At 43.0% G+C, this 23,517-nt stretch overlaps 1 protein-coding gene across 4 annotated transcripts; it reads right to left on the bottom strand.

Annotated features, from left to right (window-relative positions):
* Window positions 1–5,250: 5,250 nt before the first annotated feature.
* LOC142057753 (granulocyte-macrophage colony-stimulating factor receptor subunit alpha-like) lies at window positions 5,251–22,366 on the bottom strand. Of its 4 annotated transcripts, none has more exons than XM_075094393.1 (10): window positions 22,230–22,366; window positions 21,361–21,663; window positions 15,893–16,022; window positions 15,625–15,800; window positions 13,425–13,564; window positions 9,822–9,860; window positions 8,694–8,823; window positions 8,218–8,314; window positions 7,263–7,344; window positions 5,251–6,073 (listed from the first exon to the last, which is right to left on the bottom strand). In XM_075094393.1, the coding sequence occupies exons 2-10, from the start codon at window positions 21,446–21,448 to the stop codon at window positions 5,999–6,001; spliced, it is 957 nt and encodes a 318-aa protein (XP_074950494.1). In that variant the 5' UTR covers window positions 21,449–21,663; window positions 22,230–22,366; the 3' UTR covers window positions 5,251–5,998. The 4 variants fall into 4 exon arrangements, with proteins under 4 accessions (XP_074950494.1, XP_074950504.1, XP_074950515.1 ...); XM_075094403.1 differs by lacking the exon at window positions 22,230–22,366 and having other exon boundaries at window positions 21,361–21,457; window positions 21,538–21,664; XM_075094414.1 differs by lacking the exon at window positions 22,230–22,366 and adding an exon at window positions 21,051–21,184.
* Window positions 22,367–23,517: the final 1,151 nt, after the last annotated feature.

Below are 23,517 nucleotides of genomic sequence, written 5' to 3'. Positions count from 1 at the left end.
ACTATTTTAACCCTGCTTTCCTTGAACGCTTTTTTTTTTTTTGTATGTGGTCAGGTCCACCAACAGCAGATTACTTCACACATTTCAAGTTTTAGATGTCTTCTTTGCTTTTCCGTCCACCCTGCTCAGTCTTGCCCACCTTTACCCAGTGATTCCCATCAGAAGGACATGTTAATAATATTTTCCATTTTAGGACCTTGAGGCTATGAATGAAAAAACTATAGATAAGTAAGTAATACTGAAGGCCGAGCACATGTGAGGCAGTGGCTCAGCTGCAGAATTTGGCCTCCCCTCCCATGCCACACATATTTGTGGTGCAAAGTGTGTGACAGTACGCCTGATTAATTTTGATGGAGGGATTTGCATCCTGTTGTGGTGACATGTTTGGGCAGGCTCTGGGTAACCTGAGGTGGTCTTCCAGTGTCATCCTATCAGTACCTTCAGGCTGCCCAAGCAGTGTTTGAATTAGTGTTAACCGATCCATTTTAAACTCTAGCCTGGATTAATTTGTCAGGGCTCTGTGTGCACCAACGGGCACAGCCACCCTTCCCCTTTTCTCAGGGTCTGGCCGCCTGCGCTCCCTTGCTGGCTGGTGTGGGATGGGCCCTGGGTGGGGAGGGCACAGCCCTGCCAGCACCGCGGCTGCCCTCAGGTCCTGGACAAACCCGGGACTCTGACCCTCTTGGGGATCACCTTCCTTCAGGACATATTAAATCTTTCTCGTCCCCCTTCAGCATGCCTGGCCTTCTCCTGGGAACAGTCACCTTAACAGCCTGTGAACTGCCACCTTCTACAGCCTGGTGTTTATGGTAAGCCAGCAACGATTTTGGTGTTGTCTAAAGTGCTTTTCTGTGGTTTATTCTAGTTCGGTAGTGGCAATGTGAGTGGCTGAGGCTCCCCCAGGAGTGGTCAGGGGTGGGCAGAGACCTGTCCATTTCCCCAAGACAGCCCCTAAGAGCACCGGAGCTCTTGGTCCACAGGTGTGGGTGGTCTGCTGGGATCTCCTGCAGGTTGTGTTCCATGCTGTTGATGTAGCTGTTGCTAGCCAGTCCTTGAATAGCTTATTATAAATGAAAGACAGAAAAACTACTCTACATGGTCTGAAAAATCTGTTAATAATAATGTCTCAGTTTAGCATTAACATTTGCAGTGTTAGGAGGCACTCTAAGGAAAACACCAGGCTAAAAAAAGCTTCAGAAATGTTACCAACCTTCCATAAGGAAGGAGTAGATGGAACAATTACGTTCATATCCTCCAAGAAATTGCTAAATATTGTAGGAAGTTCTTCTGTAACAGGCTAAGAAGGACTGCTGTAATGCATAGATTTCTAGGAAATGCACAGCACAATTTTCAAAACCCTGTTTTTGGAAGAGCTATTTTAAAATAATGTTACATGTTTTACTTTTTCCTCTTCTGGACATTGTAAATTCAAGTGAGTAGTGGATGATTTCAAGGTTCCTTTTGGACTATTCCTTCAGCCTGTCTGTGTCCCTCTGTATGGCAACCCTCATCTTGAACAAATCAGCCAGTCACCCCAATTTGATGTCATCTGCAAACAAGATGACAATGCACTCCATCACCTCCTCCATGTCATTCATAAAGATGCTAAACTGGATAGGTCCCAGGATAGACCCCTGCGGTATCCCACTTGTCACAGGAATTTACCCTTGGTAAAAATCATACTGACTGTTCCCAGTGGCCTCCTTCTTGTTAAAGTGCCCAGAAATGTGCCCCAAGAGGACTCACTCCATGAGTTTCCGAGGTTGATATGCCTGTAGCTCTCCGACTGAACTTTTGGACTTTTTTTGAGCATGCGTGTAACACCTTTCCTGAATAAGTTAAAGTATGTTATTCCTTTCCAGGAGAAAACAGGAAAAAAATCAGGAGTTTGTATAATATCTATTTAACAAGACCATAATGCCATCTCCTGTGTATCTTGATATTTCCGTTATTGTATTTTCCTATTCCCTTCCCTACAGAGAGCCGGTGAATGGTGCATAGCTCATGGCTAGGTTTTGGTCAATTAAAGCTAAACTATGCTTTGCTCTGGCGATTTTGCCAAGAGGAAAGATGCCGTGAAAGGTTTTATAAACTAGTGTAGCCCGGTACAACCTCATCACTCTTTTAGCAAGTGATTGTGAGCATTTCAGCTCTGCCCACTGCTGTGTATTGAGACAAATGCGAAGGTGGTTTACATGTGTGTCCAGCCTGAACTCAGCCTCATTAAGAAATTGTCCTTGTTGTTCTGATCTGCTGCAAAAATCTTCCCAGGCGAGCTGTTGTGGTTTAACCACAGCCAGCAACCAAGCACCGCAGAGCCGCTCGCTCACTCTCCCTCCCGGCGGGATAGGGAAATGGAAAAGCAAAAGTAAATTTTTAATATATATATATATATATATAAAAAAAAGTAAAAAATGGAAGGGCAAAAGTAATAAAACTCGTGCGTTGAGATAAGAACAGTTTAATAATTGAAATAAAATATAATAATAATAACACCACCACCAACAACAGCAGTGAAAAGGAAAACAACAAAAAAGAGAGAGGAACAGAACCCAGGAAAAACAAGTGATGTAATTGCTCACCACCCAGCAACCGATGCCCAGCCAGTCCCCGAGCAGTGATCGCTGCACCCTGTCCAACTGCCCCCAGTTTATATGCTAAGCATGACATCAAATGGTATCCTTCTGGCCAGTTTGGGTCAGCTGTCCCGGCTGTGCCCCCTCCCAGCTTCTTGTGCACCCAACAGAGCACGGGAAGCTGAAAAACGGCCTTGACTAGTGTAAGCACTGCTCAGCAACAACTAAAACCTCAGTGTGTTATCAACATTATTCTCAACCTAAATCTAAAACACAGCACTCTACCAATCACAAGGAAGAAAATTAACCCTATCTCAGCTAAAGCCATGAGTCTTGGACCAAAAGGCAATCATTAACTTTGTCAAAGGCAACAGGTGTGCCTAGAACTGTTTGCATCAAGCTCCAGTAGAAGCTGGACAGTGTGCGGGATCACCCCTGGTAACGCACCGGTAACTGGAAGGCTCTCCAGTGCTGGAATGTGTCCAGGAACAAGTGTTCCCAGCACTGGTTTGGCTAGGATTTGCAAGCAATGTCCTGAACAAATCCTGAACATAGTCCAGCGGTTAGCTCAGGTCAGGGTTACTTTCTAAAGGCAGAATCACAGAATAACAGAACCGCAGAATCACAGAACGGCAGGGGTTGGAAGGGACCTCTGGAGATCACCTTGTCCAACCCCTCTGCTTGAGCAGGCACACCTAGAGCAGGGGGCACAGGAACGCGTCCAGGTGGGTTTTGAACGTCTCCAGGGAAGGAGACTCCACACCCTCCCTGGGCAGCCTGTGCCACTGCTCTGGCACCCTCACAGGAAAGGAGTTTTTTCTCACATTTAAGTGAAACATCCTGTGTTCCAGCTTGTGCCCATTGCCCCTCGTCCTGTCATTGGGCACCACTGAAAAGAGTCCAGTCCCATCGTCCTGACACCCTCCCTTTAGATATTTGTAAGTATTGATGAGATCCCCCCCACTCAGTCTTTTCTCCATATTGAACAAACCCAAGTCTTTCAGCCTTTCCTCATAAGGGAGATGCTTCAGTCCCCTGATCATCTTGGTAGCTCTTGCTCAAGCAGTTCCCTGTCCTTAAACTGGGCAGCCCAAAACTGGACGCTCCAAGTGTGGTCTCACTAGGGCAGGATAGAGGGGGAGGATAACCTCCCTCTACCTGCTGGCCACACTCCTTTTAATGCACCCCAGAAGGCAGCTTGCATGTGCCTACCTTATTTAAAGGTTTAATAAAATGTATCTAGGCTCTTGCATGGCAACTGGCCTCAGTGCAAGAAAGTAGTCCTGGGAGTATTTTTTGTAATAGTCAAACATCTAGTATCATTATAAACATATAGCTATGTTCAAATGTCCAGTATAGAAATCTGAGCCTTTAAGTCTCAAAGTGAAAAGCAATTTCACGACAAAGCATAAACCTGATCTGCCAGTGATTCCTCACTTAATTATGAAAAAAATTGTAAGACCCCCAAAATCTGAATCTCCGAGACCAAAAGAAGCAGCAAGATATGTGAGTTATCAACATTACTGGCGCTACTCAGAGGATAAAGTTCTTTTTCCTGTGAGTGACAGTGCTAGAAAGCTAATCTTGTTCAGGTGGGAAATTGCTGAGCATTTTCTCTTTGAGTCTTAAGACCACCTTAGAAGTCACGGTGAGCTTCCAGATTTACACCCTCAGGTCGGAACAACTAGATGGTTTACTGAGCAACCATCCAAACTGGGGAGTCGCACGACAAGACTCTTTTGGTATAACTACAGATCAAGGCTAAGCCTTGTATGGAATTAGCCTTTAACCAAAGATGGAAGTTTTGTCTGTGCTCTGCTATTACCTGCTCAGATTCTGACTTCCTTGCTGGAATATGCTTCTTTCCCAAATAAAGGAGCCCAGAAATCAAATTATACCAGTAAAATAGAGTTTGTTGCTGTGCTTCTGATCTCTGCCAAGGTTATCAGGAGACACCCCAGGAGGTGAGGATATTTGTCTTCTGTGCTGCCCTCGTGGTCTCTACTGACTACTTACATCTTGGTGCTCCGCCGCTGAGCTTACCCAGCTTGTTAATGTCCTTCTTGTACTGGGAGGCTGAAATCTGGACACGGAACTGCCTGTGCAGACTCATGAGTGCTGAGCAGAGGGAATAATAACTGCCCTTGATCTGCTGGGTCCAATCCTCACAGTAGTCCCAGTATGTGGATAGTTTTCATTACTGTAAGGAAGCGCTTCTGATTTGTGTTCAGTTTGTTGTCCACCAGCACCTCAGAGCCTTTTCTGCAGACCTGTCAGTCAGTCATTCTCTAGGACACAGAGATAGTTGTTCCCATGTATTTGGCTTTGCATTTGCTGCTGGAGGTTCCTGTCAGCTCCTTTCTTCAGCCTGTCAGGAGCCCTCTGAATAGCAGGCCTGCCCTCCAGTATATCAGTCAGCGTCCTCAGTTTGCTGCCATCCACAGTCTTTCTGAAGCCACATTTCATCCCGTTGTCCAAGTTACTGTTAGTTCTAAATACTACGAGTCTCAGCATTGATCCTTGAGGGGCATCACTCATAACCTGTCACTGCATTCAACAACAGCCCGGGCTGTTTTCCCAACACCTTGTCCTAACCCTATGTCTTTGGAAAATTATTGTCCAGTTCCCAGCTGACTAGTAAAGGTCTCTGTTTGAACAAAAGGACACAGAAATTAACTGAGTCACGCACTCAATATTTTAAAATACTAAGAAGTTGAAGAGGAACAAAAGTAGTAAAAAGGCAAGTGAGCATTAAGAGCATAAAGAGCTAGGTACCTACAGGAGTAAATGCTGGGCTGATATCAAGTTAATGGTGGCTGATCTCTTAACCTGAAAGTACCACACTTAAGGTCTAGGATTAGTTGGGGTTTTAGACATACTCTTGTCCTTTGAGATTCCTGTTGAGTACAGGCCACCACTCAATATGTTAGCCTGTTTTCAATCCTATTCTCAGTTTTCTACTTGCCCATGTGTACTTCAACAGATCTGAGGAAACTTCAAGTATGCAGAGGCCCATTCTTGACCATAGAACAATGGCATTCAGGCACCAGAAAATTTTTTTAAATTTTTTTTAGATTTCTTTTCTTGCTCTTTTTAATGAGACACACCCACTATTTTTCCTTAAACAAATTAAAATGTAACTAAGATTTCTTGACTGAAATATTTCAATCATATTCACAAAATGGAAGATATCCAATAAGGACAAGTTACCCAAACAGTTACAGTCAGCCAAAAATAAAAGCAAATACAATTACATTTGAAAACATTATATGGGAGATATCATTCTTTCTTGGTTGCACTACTGTTTTTGCCAAGAAAAGGAAGAAAGTGAAGAAAGCCTGTATATTATTCCAGGCTTTCCGCAGGAATATACAGTTGCCTGAGCGAAGAAATGCCCTTTCAGAATCCTCAGTTTTTCACGGTTATTTCACTATGTCAGCAACTAATGTTATCTCTTCATTTTCAGACGTTGTTGACTGAATTTTGCTCTCCATCAGCTGAAAGGACAAAAAAAACCTCCATTAGTTTTATACTTAAATTTAGGTTAGCATGTACTTACTTATGCACAATTCTGAGGGTACTACAGCTCCGGCTGCATCTTTTATAGAAATATTTCGCTTCTTTGTTTTTTAGCTGATAAGCTTTCCTTAGCTGGACATAACAGTAGAACTCCAGCAACTTTGTAATGCCAACCCATGATTTTTGACTGGCCTGGAAGTGGACAGGAAGAATGTGTGCTTTTCTCCAATGCACACACAGATTACTACACCATCTCAAACAAATTAATACAAAAGGATTAACTTTGCCAAGGTGTGAAAGTAGATGAGTGCAAATTGGCCTGAAGATTAGCTAATCGACGAGACCATGAGAAATTATTGGACATAACATGACAAATTGCTGGACAAGAAAAGGGTGCAAGCAAGCTGCTGGTCAGTATGCTGGCCTGGTCAAACCCTGTGTGTGTGTGACCGCTGCGGTCTGTCCTGTTACATTACAAAATCCTATTTTGAACTGTTTTCTGTGTCACCTTGCTTTCTATCCTGTGTGTCTAACTTGCTAGCAAGCTCCACTGAAGGTGGGCTAGTGGGTGGGTAGGAGACACCCGCATCTGGAGGGACCAAAGGTGAGAGCTGGTGACCTGGTGGGAGGACGCAAGGTCTGGACACAGAGATCACATAGGAGGAACTTGAGAATAGATGGTTGTGAATGAACAGAGTGAGGGTGTATGCACATCTCTGTGCCAAACTTCAGCCCTGCTCAGCTGGAGAGGAGCAGGAAGACTGGGACATCTGCGACGCTATTTATGTGACTGCTGTTGGTGTTGATGTGGTGCCAGCAAAAGCACCTGTGCTGGTCTTTGTGGCTGGCTGCAGTAGTGTCCTCTCTGTGTGCTTTTGTACATGTGCCTTGTGTATGCCCAGCCCTTGCTGCTCTCTGGACCTACCAATGGGAGTATCAGCCCCTGTATCTGTGAGGCTGGAACAGGAGGAATCCCCTGGTTCTGGAAAAGCACTACATTTGACTTCCCTTAACACACTTGCCTGCTGATTTTCTCTTGTAATTCCCCAAAATATGGCAAAGAGAAGCATTATTCTCTCTGTTAAGTTCCTTGTCATTTAAAAAATACCTGCAACAGACTCTGGTATCTATTTTACACATTTAATATAAAATAGAAAGAGAACGTACCTCTGGGTTTGTGTCAGGCAGTCCACAAAATGCATTTTTTGGCTCTGGGATTTGTAGAAACGCTGCTTTCCAGCAGCCAGTCCTGGAGATCAAAAGGGATGGAATAGAAAAGAAAAATTACGTAACCGCCACGTATCAAAACCGTTGCAACCTTGAACCAGCTCTAACCTTCCCCTTCCAGGAGAGAAGATAAATTAAAAATACATCATCTCGGCAAGAATGGAATACATATCAGGAAAACTCTAAGAATTTGGATGCTGATAGTTTAATTTTTGGTTAAAGATTCGCTAGTAGTTATTTTCCTCTTTGAAAGGAAAAGGAACTCCCAATTGTTCTGCTGTTTAAGTCACTATAACCAGTGAAAAGTGTGTGTCAAAATTTTGCCAAGTTGGAATAACAGTATCTTCTCTGAATTACTGTATCTTTCTATACAAGGTGCATGATATAGCAGAATATCCTTTTTCTTTCTGTTTCACTTACACAGTTTGTTTCAAGAAGCAAGCTGCTTAGCTTATGTGCCTCCAGATACATTCAGTTTGCCAGGACAATTCTAGTGAACACCGCAAAATCTTTACCAATAAGTACAATCAACCGGTGTGTTTGCAATAAATTCAGCAGCTTAAGAACTCAGAAAACCTGTTGTGTAAACAGTCTACATTGCAAATATTCAGAGCAGCTATACTTTTAACATAAGTAATTGCATACAGTTGCTCTCCTTGCCATCTTGACAGAAGAGGCCCTGGGAAAAGTGGTGTGCATCAGCTGGGGAGGGACTTTTGGCATCACCATTACAGTACTTGCCTCAGGACCGCTCATTTGGATTGATTTCTACTACAGTCTGAGTGAAAAAGTTTTATCTATACTAGAGAGATGCCTCTACCATATCTGTTTAAGAACTGCGGATGTTTCACACACCCACCACACAAAATGAAACGTATGCATAAATTAAGTTTACCTTTTGCAGAACAGAATTACGACGATTGCCAGTAAGAGGGTGGCAACTGCTACCACAAGTAAAATCCATGCTGAGGAAGAAACAATTTCTTCATTTCCTGAAAGAGAAGCAGTCATAAAGTGTTATTGTAAATAAAAAGGAATAGATGCACAGCTGTGTCAAACATCTACTCTGATGGCTGCCTGGTGAGTGTCAGTCTGAAGGGCTTCACTCGGTATAAAAATACACTCTTTAATTTAGCACCTTAGCAGTAACATCTGCTGGGGGGGATTGACGTTGAGCCTGTTTGCCCAGCCCCGGCAGTAAGCAGGGATGCACTTCGGTTGCAAATGTGTAACTTCTCAGCAATGTGGAGGGGAACAAAATGTATGCCAAGCCTTTATATACCTGTGTGTCTGTAGATGCGCAGGAGCGTGTGAGGTAGACAAGGCATTGCTGGGGGAAGGGTAGCCCAAGGCATGGATTTTCATTCTTACCAAACTCTACAGGTGCACTCCACTCCCCCCAGGCTGAGCTCATGAGGCAGGTGCTGCCAGCTGTTCTCATTTTCAAGAGGTACCTCTTTCTTGTATTGGACCTTCGAAATGTGTGACTATTCCCCCCTTCCTGAAAACAAAGCGAAACTGGGTTGTTTTTCTTTGCTGCTTGTCTAGGTGTTCATAATACACAGGTGCCATTCACCAGCGAAAATTTTAGAAGGCTAGGAGAGCATTGCTTTTTAAAGCAGACTGCTGTTACAAAGCAAAAAAATAAACCCATGCATGTTTATTATGTATATAATATGTACCTATCTCTGCAACTCCTTTAAAAAAATAACCTGTCACTCAGTAAGCTTTTTGTGTTTAGAAGCTTTTTGTCTTTTAAACTATATCCTGTAATTTCTTACGATATAATCTGATCTAATAATAATTTCCATTGGCACATTGACAGAGCCAGAAAAATATCTCAAATTGTCTCGTTACAGTACTGCTAGAGTTGAGCGATTTGAGGAACACACTGTCTGCATGCACCCCACGTTCCTCAGCGTTTGCATTATGACTTTTCAGGAAAAGCATAACTTCCCAGCCAAACCTGTAAAACAAGCAGACGACTGCAATACTTAGGGTTACGGCAATTTACTGAAACATGCTTGCTGTTGGATACTTCCAGGATAGAGGTGCCGCGCTGATTAGAAGGAAGTGCCGCATACTTAGAGGACAGCCTCCATCCCAAAGGATCCCAATGGGCTTTTGTGGTCCTTGTTTTTCATAAACAAAATTAAATTCCTAGGAGGTGTTTTCTCTGTGTCTCTTTTCTCTGCCGTCACCGGTGTGTAACTTCAAACCCTGATCCAAATATTTGAGGGGGAGAGTGGACAATATAATGTAAAATGGAAGGTTTTTCAAAATATTTGCGGAACAAAGTTCTGCTCTTGATTGTATAATAACTGACATATGTCATGGTGATTTAGAATTTGACACATTCGTGAAATTTATAAATGAGGATCCCGTACAGCATAGGACATTGAACACCTACTGAGTAAAAGACATTTGGATACTACTTACTTTTCACAAATGACTGAGAAAGTAGCTCGTATTGCTTATTAATAGAACAAGCAGACTTACTTGTGTAGAAGTATATTTGGCTTTCCCCTCAGCGTTATCCTGTAAATTGGAAAAAAAATAATTATTTTTACGATTGCTGGTTTTGAGTTTAGATAATGTCATTTTTATCTACTGTCTCCTTTTTCTGCATTACTCTCTCTTATCGCTTGACAGTTTTTCAGAAGAACTAGTCATTTCTCTAACATTTAGTATCTAATATATAATTCATCTGCAATGCCAAGTTTATATAGTAACTAAATCTTTTATGGAAAAGTATTTTTTTTCCTTACCACCAGAGTTTAGAAATAAATTTTATTTCACATTGGTGATTAAGCTGAAACACAAGCAAACCAAACCTGAATGAAAACCGTACGTTTATTCTTACACACACCGTGGGGAGGGGGGGAGGGGCCGGGGGGGTGGGAGAAGATAAAAATCTGTGAAATAAGCTTTTTAGTTTACTTCTAGTGTTTATATTTTACAATAAATGTTACCATATTTAATCGCAAATGCTATGTAAATATTGTTTCCTCTTCCCTCAGATGAAAATACTCAGGACTGACGTGGATTCACAGATATTTTAGGCTGCCTCCAGCTACAATTTTGATAGAATACAATTCACTCATCTCTTCTGAGTAACCACAATGACTACCATGTAATGTAGTGACCATACAACTAATGACTGCAGACTACATCGTCTCCATTAGCCTGCCAGAGTTATGTATTTTTTAATTATTTTACATTCTTTATTATTCCATTTTAAAACAAAATTAAATTAATCCAAACGTGATCTATCAAATAATTGCATGCATGCTCATGTGGCACCTGAACATGACTTTGCAAGGCACACTGCTGTACAGGTCAGCTTCTAGGATCTGCACACAAGCCAGCTGAAGCGCAAGGATCAGCGTAGGAGAAAGTGCAACAAAATAGTCTCCCATTTTTTGCATTTATACCAAAATAATACATGAGAAATGGAAACAATGAAGTCAAGGAAGACCTCAGAAAGTGGAGTTCCAGAAGGACAGCTGGTCTTTTGCAAACTTTGGAAGAAAAGCTGTATTAAGGGGCACGGCATTTAAAAAAAAATTTAAGGAGAAAGCGTGCACGATAGTTAAAAGAGAATCCCTCCTGCAGGGCATGGTGGCACCAATCTACTGACCTGACCTGACGGAGGTCTGTTTCTTGCTTGGGGCCAGGACCCTGGGTGCTGCAGAAGGACTGCCAGACTTGCCTAGCAAATGAACTATTACCCCTTTGTGCTTTTCTGTGTGGGCACAAAATGGTGTGGCCGGGTAACCTGTATGGTTGCAAGGGTGACTGCAGTACGCTGAGGGGATTGTGAAGGGCAGGAAGCCCAGATGTCGCCTCCTCAGTCCTTCCAGTGAGAGGGAAAGGCTTGAGCAGAATTGAACTCATCCAGCAGGTAAACACCTGTCTGAGTAGCTGGTGTCACTGGCAGGGCTTTGGCTTCGACACCCCTAGGACCCTTTCTCAGAAACGGGAGCTACTGGGCACGCATAGGATGCATCTCACCAAGGGGGATGAGAGCATCCTTGCAAACAGGCTTGCTAAACTGGTCCTTGTGCTCTGTGTGAAAGAGTGCCTTGAATACATAGAGCTCTGTCTTAGGACAAATGATAAACCAGTAAGAGAGCTTGCGAGTAGGCATCAGAGGACAAACCAACACAGGTGAAAATGTAGGAGGTGCTTGCCCCAAATGTCCTGATCAGGAAAAGGAAGCGGATGAGACCCTCTTCAGAGAGCCTCATAGTCACAGGCCTTGTACTCAAGGGAAGTTGCCCTGGAAGACAAAGTTGCTGGTCGATCTACAAGGACAGCCTCCTCAGAGCACAAGAATGGTCCATTCCAGTGTACAGAAAATCAAGCAAGTATGACAGGTGAGCATGGCAGGACACGAAGCTTGAGCCTGAGCTCAGAGGCAAAAAGGTAGCAAGCAGAAGGTAGAAGAAGGGATTTGGGAGGAATACAAAGGCATTTTCTTCACCTGCGGGAACGGACTCAGGAAAGCCAAAGCTCAGCTGGAGTTGAGACTAGTGAGGGAGGTGAACACAAGAAATATCTTTATGAGTGCTCTGGCAGCGAAAGGGAGGTTAAGGAGAATGATGCAGGCCTGTTGCTCAGTGAGTTGGGGAAACCTATTACAAGGGACATGGGAAAGGCTGAAGTAATTGGTGCCTTTTTAGCTCAGTTTTCATTGTTAAAATTTGCCTGCTGGTTTCCCAGATAGCTTGATCTATAAAGCCTTAACTTAAAATATGGCTGAAGGAGAAGCCAAGATTCTCAGCAAATTTAGTTTACTGGGGCCAGATATGAAAAACTGTGATTGAAATTATGCTGCTCACAGTGTTACGTGGTTTTTTTTTTGTTTGCTCCCTAGGCAAGTAATTTCCAGTTGTGAAAACAAAATTTCAAGGCTAACTGTAATACAATATATGTTGTCACATATTACATTGTGTAACTCTACATTCATATATTATACATTAATAAAACAATACAGGTTTATACCTGGCAGAGGTAAAGCAATAAATTTTGCAGTGCAGTAATTGCTGGACCTTGACACAATAAAGAACATGAAAACTGCTACTGATTATTTAAAAAATGCTCAGCAATTCAGACTATGTGTGAATTGAATATTCCTTATAAAATGAATATTAGGCATACTAAAAGGCTTTAAGGAGTACGTATTGCTTTACCCTAATGCACTTTTTTGCCAATGTCAGTTTCCTATAAGCTTTCTTTGCTGCAGCAGCCAAGGGATTCAGAGAAGTAATGCAGTTTTGTAGCAGTTAGTTGGGCTTGCAAGAAAAGTTGTCTATGAAATAGCAAGCCCAGCGTAGACAAATAGGTTCCAAATAACAGAAATAGAGGGAATGCCTTCAATCAGCCAGTAAGCGGCCAAATCTGGTTGTAGTACAGGCAGGTTTTTCCTTTGTTGTCACTGTCCGCCACCCTGTGGTCATTTGATGCGGTTCTGCCAGTTACAGTAGTTTAGGTCTAGTAGTGAAACACAGTAATCTCACTCCTTCCCTATTGCTGCAAAAAGACTTGTAAAGCCAAGGTCTGAATCTGATCTTCGGTAGCTTAAATGATTCCCTCAGTAACCTGTGCTTATTCACATTGCCTTTCTGCTTTCTCTCACATTTATTTTCCTGCTATTTAACTTTATATTTATAGCTTTAACTCTTGGAACAACAGGTGTGTTGCTTATACATGATAACTGGATAAGCTATCTACATTTCATATACATAGAAACTTCATTCACCTCCATCAACTCATACTTTTTAAGTGGATGCACATTTCTCTGTCCAGGATTTATAGCCCTTTCGCAGAGATGCGGCCAGCACTGGAAGGACCCCAGTCCAGGACAGCTTCACCAGATCTTAGTGAACAAGATGCCTTTTCTGAGTCTTGTCACAGCCAAAGCTATGATACGTTCAAGTCTTGATTAGCCATGTTTCTCCTCTTAGTCCCGCAGAGTCACAGTCAAGCAGTGTATCTCCATACACCATACAAGAGGGATATTTTTTTTTTCTATCCATGTGTATTGGTAAATGCAAACATATGCATTAATGTTAAATGTAGGTGAAGAAATTATCTTACCTTATAATTTATGTAGATGTCATATTTAAAACACTTGTCTTTGTTAGAATGACTTATTTGGGGTCGTTGCCATTGAATTATGCAATCATTTTTAATTTCATCACAGTTGACAGTGATGTTTGATGGAGGCATGAGCTTTTCTGAAATAACCAAGAATTCAAATAATTAAAATCACTTGATCTCTTTTTGCTTTGTTAAAAGCGAGTGCAATTGCAAATAACACATCTATGACGAAAGATGCTCTATTGTAGCTATTTTTCTTAGGAACTCTGTTAGAAATAATTGAAAGACCAAAGTTCTTGAAATCCTGTCCCCAGGATGAGAAAAAACAGAGGCTAATCCATAGAACATGCCTTAGAAGCATACAAAGATACAAACCCCTCCATTTACTTTTCTAGATGAATAAGTGTCATGGTTTGAGCTGGGACAGAGTTAATTTTCTTCACCCTAGCTGGAATAGTGCTGTGCTTTGAACTTAGCATGAAAAAAATTGTTGAGATAACACACCAACGTTTTGGCTTTTGCTGGGTAGCGCTTGTACCAGTCAAGGACTTTTCCAGCCTCCCACGCTCTGCCGGGTGCACAAGAAGCCGGGAGGGGAGGGGGCACAGCTGAGAGAGCGGATTCAAACTGGCCAAAGGGATATTCCATATCATGTAGCGTCATGCCCAGTATGTTACCTGGGAGGAGCTGGCTGGGGGAGGGAGGCAGCAATCGCAGCTCGGGGACTGGCAGCGTCGGTCGGCGGGTGGTGAGCGGCTGTATTGTTTGTGTTTCTGTGGTTTTTTCCTTTTTTTTCTTTCCCTTCCTTTTCCATTTTATTATATTAACATTATTGTCATTATTATCACAATCATTATTATAATTATTATTTCATTGTAATTATTAAACTGTTCTTATCTCAACTCACAAATTCTTTTGCTCTTCCGATTCTCTTCCCCATCCCGCAGGGGCTGGGGGGAGTGAGCGAGCGGCTGCGTGGTGTTCAGTTGCCAGCTGAGGCTGAACCACGACAGTCCATTTTGGCCGCGATTGCTGCCTCCCTCCCCCAGCCAGCTCCTCCCAGTTAACCTACTGGGCATGATGTTACATGATATGGAATATCCCTTTGGCCAGTTTGAATCCGCTCTCTCAGCTGTGCCCCCTCCCCTCCCAGCTTCTTGTGCACCCGGCAGAGCACGGGAAGCTGGAAAAGTCCTTGACTGGTACAAGCACTGCCCAGCAACAGCCAAAACGTTGGTGTGTTATCTCAACATTTTTTTTCATGCTAAGTTCAAAGCACAACACTATTCCAGCTAGGGTGAAGAAAATTAACTCTATCCCAGCTAAAACCATGACAATAAGGTAGAGTCCCGTCTGGTTTTTTTTTTTATATGGATGTTTTTTACTGCAGAAGAACAAGCTGATGCTAACTCTCACGTAAGAAATCCAAAGGTCATTTCTTTCTTCAAGCTTCCTCATAAGATGCTTTTTAGCTAAACCTTCCTTTCAGCTAGGCTGCTACTTTACATCAATATTTAGAGACAGGCCTAGACTATTTGTGATGCGCTATTTGGTCTAAGAACAGTCTTGTTTTATCTGCCATAAGTGATATTACAACTCAATTCCTTCTCCTTATAGAATGAAGCCTTGTTTATCCAGTTTTTGGAGGGAATACCAAGAACAGTGAGACTTTTCCAAAAAGGTTTTGCCACAGCAAAAGTAATTGCACAGGATGCGTGCAAGTAGAGCACCACATCTGAAAGAGCATATGAAAACCTGGGGTATTTTGTACACGCATTAATTCCTTTAACCAAGGATATGGTGTCAGCGTATGCCATCCCCACTGGCAATGAGAAGGAGAAATCAGTGCTCATATAAGCTTCTCCTGAAAAGTCTCCTCTGTTGAAAGGTCTTTGGCCATCACTGAAAAGACAACAGTGGGGAGTACAATCTCTAAAGTCCTGTGGACCTTGCTGGAGAAAGACCTAAAAACAACAAAGGTATAATGCTGAAGAATCTGAGGCAGGCTGCAGCTATGGAGCTTTCTTGCTCAGTTTCCCTCATTCTCTTTTGCTTGGGGAATAGATTTTCTTGAAGAGGCCACAGTCTCTTACTTTCAACTCTAGGGGAGACAGGGTACTTGTTCCTTCTCAGGGACACATGTTCTACTACCCTCATGCAATAACAAAAATGACGCAGAAATAAATTTTTTACCTACCAATTTTATACAGTTGAACGTACTTATCATAGAACTGGATCACAGAGCCTTTGCTAGATCCATTGACCAGGAAGTAGGCTTCTTCATCCCCTATCCTCACATTTTGGAACCTACATCCCGTGTTTCTGCCATTTTCGTCTTTAATGTAAAGCTCACATTCCACTTCGTTGTCACCTCTGTGCATAGCAAGGTATTTTAGTTAAATGGGGGCAGTGTGATGTGTCAAATGAGAATTGAGACTTTCCTAGACTCAAGCAGACCTACTTACCTCAAGTTCTTCCAGTAGAGAAAATACTGGGTATCTGCTGGAGCATTCCTGCCTGCCTGCCAAGTGCAGTTCATGAGGGAAATGTTATAAATCACACAGGAGAAGTTTTCAATGGCCGACCCATTCATGCCTGCAAACACAGGAACGTCCGTGATGAGGAAACATCTTGTGACTGCCCCAAGCTGGAGAACCTTGGCACGTGCTTAGATATGTTAGACAGCTGCAGTTCCAGCTGGTTATTGCTTGGGTTAGACATGACTTGTTTCATTTTAAGTAGTAACACTGGAAGATATTTACACTGACAGATTCAATGTAGAGTTTGTCATGAGTAAGTCCTCCAAAGATATGATTATAGCTGCATCTGACAGAATAAGCCTCAGGGGAGATTACACTGCTCTAGTACAGGTTGACATCTGAAGTGGCTACTCCTGTGCTTTGAACAGGCCACAGTGCCACAGACTGAAACATTGGCCTATCATCCTTCCATAACCTGCTATAAAATTTCTATTTAAAGGATGTTCTTCAGTGCCCTGTCAAATGAGTGGAGAGAATGAGGAGCTTCCCTGTGGACTCCAGAGAGAGAGAGAAACACAAGTGCAGAGCTGTGAAGCTTTTCAGTACTTCAGAGAGGCGTAGACACAAACTTGTGAGGAGTTTGTGCTCTGCAACGATACCCGGGATTAACATGAGGAATCTTCTCCTGATCACAAACATATCAAATTACTCCTTAACGCCCACCCCAACAAAACCCACTAAGAACACTAAACATACATTTTAAAAGGAAGGATTACTGATTAATCCTTTTATAGAGAATCAGCAATGAGCAATCAAGCAATGAGCTTGATGAGGCAAGAAGTAGTGCCATTTTGTATATGCCAACTCCAAGTTGCTTAAACTAATAGATCCCGTACCTCATTCTTTTAACAATCTCATATCTATTACCTCTCTCATACAAAGAGGAGCAAATTCTGTCAGGGGTTTCATTACCGTGGATGGGACACTGCAAAGCGTTGGGCGTTAAGCCGTGAGTTATGCTGTGACAAAATTCAAGGAGTCACAGATTTCTCAAGGAAGAATTTCAAAACTACAGCCACGAGCCTGTTTCACTTGGATTTTTAACAACAGTTTAAAGACATTCAAATGCTGTAAACAAAATATTAGCACAAACAATTAAAAGAGAATTGGCAGTTAAAAAGATGGCACTAAGCAGGGTGGCAGCTGAGGCCTAAAAATTGCTTAGCTAGCTGCAGGAAACTCTTTTTCTTTTCACACAAACATTGTCATAAGGCTGTGAACAAGAACCTGTTCATCCTACAAGGAACAAATGAATTAAGGAATGAAGGGTTTCAGTTTTAATTTTACCTCCAGGCCATTGGAAGTAGGCAAATTCTTTCCCAAAGTCTAGTGCATTACCTTGAGGAATATATCTGCATATGCTTGAGTATGTGCCGTTCATGTTCACTGTTGTAACAGAAAAGATTGGCCCACTGGGCAGGGGAGGTTCTATTTTTCCAAACATGCACTTCATATTCTCTGCCTGAAAAATGTCATGCAGAAGGTTTACTTTTTAGTTTTTCTTCTATTGGTTTACCCAGTGCTACTCCTGTGGCTTCTAATCCTTGTAGAAAGGGCTTAAGCTTGTGCTCGATTTGTAACAGTGGAACCACTACAGTAGTGAAGTAGGTACTGATATCTTCCCAGGCTTGACAACTGTCTTCCCAGAAGTTTTGGGTAATGAACTTTACCAGTTCAAGGTGAAGCGTTCAGTGCTTTCCTCCGGAAAAGCTCATGGCAGTGTTAGGAATAGCAGATCCTCCCCTCCTTCTACCCATAGTCCTCCAAACAGTCCACTAAATCAGTCGAAATGCCTCAAGATAGAGCATGTGTGCTTTCATAAGAATCAGCAGATGGCTGTAATGTGGTTTACACTCCTTTGAAAGACAAAGGGAGATACACCACAAATGCCTGCCTGGGCAAGGAGCTGGCTTGAGGTTCATCTTCACTGACATTCGCTTTCTAAAATCTAGCACCTCATCTGGGCAAGTCATACAGATGCAGTGGTGAAGGAAGACACAGACAGTGACATAGAAGATGCATGGGATACACTGCCTTCAGGCAGCAGCTGTACCTCTCCAGTAGCTTCTGTCAGAGCTTAGAGGACTATAATTTCCATGCTTAGGTAGTTGAAATGAAGGTGACGTGAATCTACCTAAATCTGTGATTACTGATGCAGGTGATATAACTGCACGGAGTATCAGAGGAGTCCCCAAATGTCAGAATTTCCAGGAACTGCCTATAGAAACATTAATTTTTACCGCGAATGTGGTATAAATCTTGCTTGACCCAGTAGTGTAGTGTAAAATGCTCCCTTTCTATTCATGCAAAATAGGCTGTCAAAACCAGTTCTTGTTCCTGAAACAACTTTATGTTGGAGATTACCTACCCAACCAGATGCAGCAGAAATATTGGCCAAATGAATGAAGAGAGTTTTGGGCTCTAGAGGAAGAGAATTTAACTAAGGCAGGAGTAATACAAGCATAGGGAAAAGAATAATCCCAAGAAGACAACTTCATGACTTGCTTTGAAGTATTTGTGCAGCTTGTAGGGGCGAGCGAAAGAGAAAACTGTTTTGCTTAACAAATAGTAGTTGCAAAATAGGAAATGCTTAGCTTTCTGTCTTCTCTGAATAAGCACTGAAAACAGACTAAATGAGAAGCAGAAGTTGCCTTTTCATAAAGTCATGACACTTCTCATGTAATCCATTTACACAAGATCTGAGTTGAGTTCTAGATCTCCTGTCTGCTATCAAAAGTTTGGACTAGAATTGGAGCTGAAGCCTGGATCTGATCTGGAGTTGAATTTGACTGGGAATGGGAAAAATACTAAGGGATTCTCCAGGTCAGAAAAGAAAGATTAAAGAAAGGGTACCACCTCTGATAAATAAGACAGGAGAAGTAGTGACAACTGACATGGAGAAGGCTGAGGTACTCAACAGATTTTTGCCTCAGTGTTCACTGGCAATCACTCTTTTCATGTCTCTCAAGTCCCTGAATCTCAAGACAGGGACTGGGGGAACAAAGTCCCTTCCATCATCAGGTTGAGGGGTGAGGTTTGAGACCGCCTGAAGAACCTGGGCATACATAAGCCCATGGGACCCAATGAAATGCATCCTAGGGTCCTGCGGGAATTGGTTGTTGTAGTTGTCAAGCCACTCTCCATCATATTTAAAAAGTCATGGCAGTGAGGAGGAGTCCCCAGTGACTGCAGAAAGTTGAATATTGCACCTATTTTTAAAAAGGGTTATAGAAAGCATCCTGGGAACTACCTACTAGTCAGCCTCATCTCCAAGCCAGGTAAAGTCATGCAACAGATCCCCCTGGAAGTTACACCGAAGCATATAGAAGACAGGGAGGTGATTGAAGACAGCCAACATGGCATCACCAAGGGCAAATCATGCCCGAGTCGCAAGTGCTCCTCTACAATGGAGTGACTTCATCAGTTGATAAAGGAAGAGCAACAGATGTCAACTACCTGGATTTCTGTATGACCTTTGGCATGGTCCCCCGCAACATTCTGGCCTCTAAAATAGAGAGATATCAGTTTGACAGATGAACTGTCAGATGATAAGGTATTAGCTGGATGGGTGCACCCAAAGACTTACAGTAGTCAGTGGCTCAATGTCCAAGTGGAAACCAGTAACTAGTGGTGTCCCTCGAGGGTCTGTACTGGGACAAATATGATTTCATATCTTCATTAATGACACAGAGAGTGGGATTGAGTGCACACTCAATGAGTCTGTCCCAGATGACACCAAGCTGAGTGGTGCAGCTGATTCGCTTGAGGGAAGGGATGCCATCCCGAGGGACCTAGACAGGTTTGAGGAGTGGACCCATGCAAACTTCAAGAAGTCCAACAAGGTTCTGCACATAGTTTGGGGCAATCCCCAGTATCAATACAGACTGGGGGATGAATGGATTGAAAGCAGCCGTGCAGAGAAAGACTTAAGGATACTGGTAGGCAAAAAATTGGACATGAGCTGGCAAAGTGTGCTTGCAGCCCAGAAAGCCAACCATATCCTGGGCTACATAAAAAGAATGGTAACCAACAAGCTGGGGGAGGTGATTCTTCCCCTCCACTTCAGTCTCGTGAGACCCCACCTGGAGCACTGTGTCAAGCTCTCGCGTCCCCAGCACAAGGAAAACATGGACCTGTTAGATAGTGTCCAGAGGGCCACAAGAATGATCAGGGAGATGGAACACCTCTTCTCTGAAGAAAGGCTGAGAGAGTTAGGGCTGTTCAGTCTGGAGAAGAGCAGGTTCTGGGGAGACCTTACTGAGGCCTTTCAATATATAAAAGGGTCCTATAAAAAGACAGAGAGAGACTTGTTACCAGGGCCTGGAATGACAGAACAAGGGGCATTGGTTTTAAACTGAAAAACTGTAGATTTATATTGTACCTAACAAAGGAATTTTTTATGATGAGGGTGGTGGGGCACTGGAACAGGTTGCACAGATAGGTTGTGGATGTCCTGTCATTGGAAGTGTTCAAGGTGAGGTTGAATGGGTCTTTGAGCAACATGGTCAAGTGAAATATGTCCCTGCCCATAGTGGGGAGATTGGACTAGAGGATCTTCCAAGGTCCCTTCCAACCCAGACCATTCTATGATTGTACGAACCTGCTTGGCCCTCAGGAGCCACTCCAGAAACATTGTGTCTTCACAGGCTCTGTGTCACACCAGCCAGCCCTGAGCAAGCACATCACTGCTTCTTCAATGTCCCTGAATGCTTATGACTTGTTTTTAGGCTATGTACTTAATTCAGTCTGTCCTTTGTACTTAAAAATCCTCATCTGCACAGTATGAGACACCTCTCACCAAAGTTCCTCTGAAAACAGAAAAGCAAGCAATCTTACACTGCAGTCCCATCAAGGCCCTGATTCCACAAGAGTCCTCTGAAGGCAAGAATTTCACAAGAATGGCCAGAGAGGACAGATATGCCTCAGGACCAAGACAGGTCTCGAAAAAAAACTAGAAGAGACTGCTAAAACAGAGACTATTTTGTCCTACTAAGGACATTCTTCTCAGTCACTTCAGGATATGAAAGAAAAAGAAGAAAGTGTAATGATTTATCTCAGTTAAAACTTTACATAGCAAATTTACCCTTATAGTCTTGGTAAAGTCTCCTGCAGTCACTGAACACCAGTACTCAGTGAAATTCTTGCTGCTCATCCAACTCAGTTCCATTTTCCACTGATTCATCATCAAATTTCTAATAGGTGAATCTGGCATCTCCGCTGCAAGTGTCACATAATACGATCAGTAAGGCGCAGGACTGATTCCCAGATTTTTGGGTGCAGAGATTACTACCTAGCACATCTAAGACAGAAAGCAACTTAAGGACAACTACGCATCATGAGAAGCACATTACACTCCACCTTGGAGGATTGCCCCATGGAATTGTTCTACTCACAGTCTGTGCAGTTCCAGCCAACACACAACTGGGTGATCAGCATCACCCACTGAAGGGTCATGAGGATGAGTGCAAGAGGAGCAACCATCTCTTCCTCCTTGGAGACAGAGAACAGTGAAGCTTGTGCAAGGTGAAAGATGCCACTGTGAGCCACTCTCTGAATTTATCTCGTCTGACCTGCTTGTACGCCTGCGTCTACACCATCTGACCATCTCTCGGTTCTGGTGGGAGGAAAGACTGCTTCCCAAGCAGTCAGACAAATGTTCAAATAAACAGTAACAAAGTTAAAGAAGTTGTCCTTTTCTGTAACAAAACAATTTATGTGATGATTAGTAAAGAAGGTGATCTCAGAAGCACAGTATAAGCGTTACATGCATACATTTGATGACTGATATCTTACGGTCTACAGGTTATTTATCTCTCTGCTCTACACAAAGGTTAGGATGAATAGACGTTAAGCAGGTGGGTAAACAGCCGCAAACAGAAAATACCAAAATGGGTCACAGCAATATCAATCAACTTGAGTTACCCAATGGTGAATACGGTAAGTTTGATGAGGGCATTAGCTGATGTACTTTCAAGGATATTTTCCAGTATATGCTTAAAAGTAGATCTAGGAGCAGTGTCTAACTTCTACAAATTCAGTACCAAGCCCAGTAAAAATAAAAAAAAACCCAGAACTGTGACCAGGACCTTTCTCAGCAGGCAGTAGGTACTTTATTTGCAAAAAACTTCAGTTCAGCTACATGAATTCCTCTGTAAACTTTTTAGATTTTACCTGGGACATGACCCCTCCAGCCCTGGACTTCCTAGCGTCTCAGTGAATACCTCAGCAAACAAAAAGTTTGGAAAGACAAAGATAGACCTACCTTCTATTTCAGAACATCTTTTTCTTGTTCATCTTTCTATCATAGTCTTCAGGCTCAGAGAAGATGGAAAGATTCATCTTTTAAGTGGTTGTATAGCTGCAAATAGGGCTTTCTCCCTTGCAGCCTGTGTTTTGGGGAACTGTCATAGCATCGGAAGTGTTGTAAGACATGATGTTCATCACTTCCCTCATGATTCGTACAAACTGCAGTGTACAATTGCACAACTCATGATTGCAAATAACATAAACAAGCAGTTAGCTGGCTAAATTCTCCTTTCTATTGTACAGGGTCCACCCGGTGCCTGGGAATCTAGCAAGTGCATAAAGATCTTTTCTTTTACAGGTATTTCTCTCTAGCTCTAAATAATACTGAGTACTACAAAGCACCTTTCAATACAAACCACCTCTGGGGGCTTGGAGCAGTGAGGTCTCCCCATGGTGGGCCAGGGCAGGGCCTGGCAGCCCGGGCCCGTCCCAGCCCAGCCAGGCGAAGAATGAAAAAAACCCCATACTTTATTGTGCCTTCATCTTTGGAAGAAAAGCACTTGATTTTATGGTGGTAACAGACTGCATTTCATGGCAGGGGGAGGGGAAGTGTCCAGTGTAATAAAATAAGAGCTGTAGGAAATGTCACAGAGACTCAAGTGGGGTTCTGGAAAATGAAGGAAGACAGAGTTTCTGTGTACCTGCCTTTCTCTCTCCTTTCCCCCAGCCTTTCCCCTCTCTCAGTCTCCTTCCTCCAACTGGTCAGTTCCCAGAGTGTTAGGCAGTCTCCTACACACTCCTGCAGCAGACATATCCAAACCAGGAGCTCTGCTCACCCGCTGGCACCTCACTCTGCAGGAGCAGAGGAAGGAGGGAGTTGAGGTGAGCCATACAGCCCAGAGACTGGGCTGGGGAGGAGGAAGGCTAGGATCAGTTGCACCAAAGTTGCATTTGCTGATGCATGGTGTTAAGGGCAGCTGTTGCTGTGTAGCTCCACCCTCTTATGGACATTTCTTGATAAAAGCAGTTGGGCCACAATGCTGTGCCCACTGACGGCTGTGGCTGGATTGTTGGGCAGTGTCTGTTTCTGCCCTTTCATTACACTGTTTAGCACTGATGCAGTGGGATGTTGACTGCCCTGGGCAACTGTGTGTTTTTTCTGTGCCTAAATCTTGTTTTGGGAAATGCTGTCAACCTCCAACCTTTGAGCCATCACAGTTACGCATCTTGCAATCAGTGGACATGGACAAACCAGTGCTGGGTTCTCTTTCCCCAGTTGGATTCTCAACTGTGTGTCTACTTGT

The sequence above is a fragment of the Phalacrocorax aristotelis genome, chromosome 1 (assembly GCF_949628215.1).
Source record: "Phalacrocorax aristotelis chromosome 1, bGulAri2.1, whole genome shotgun sequence".
NCBI classification, from domain to species: Eukaryota; Metazoa; Chordata; class Aves; order Suliformes; family Phalacrocoracidae; genus Phalacrocorax; species Phalacrocorax aristotelis.
The sequence above is the reverse complement of the archived record's forward strand: the minus strand, read 5'-3'. Positions and strand labels throughout refer to the sequence as shown.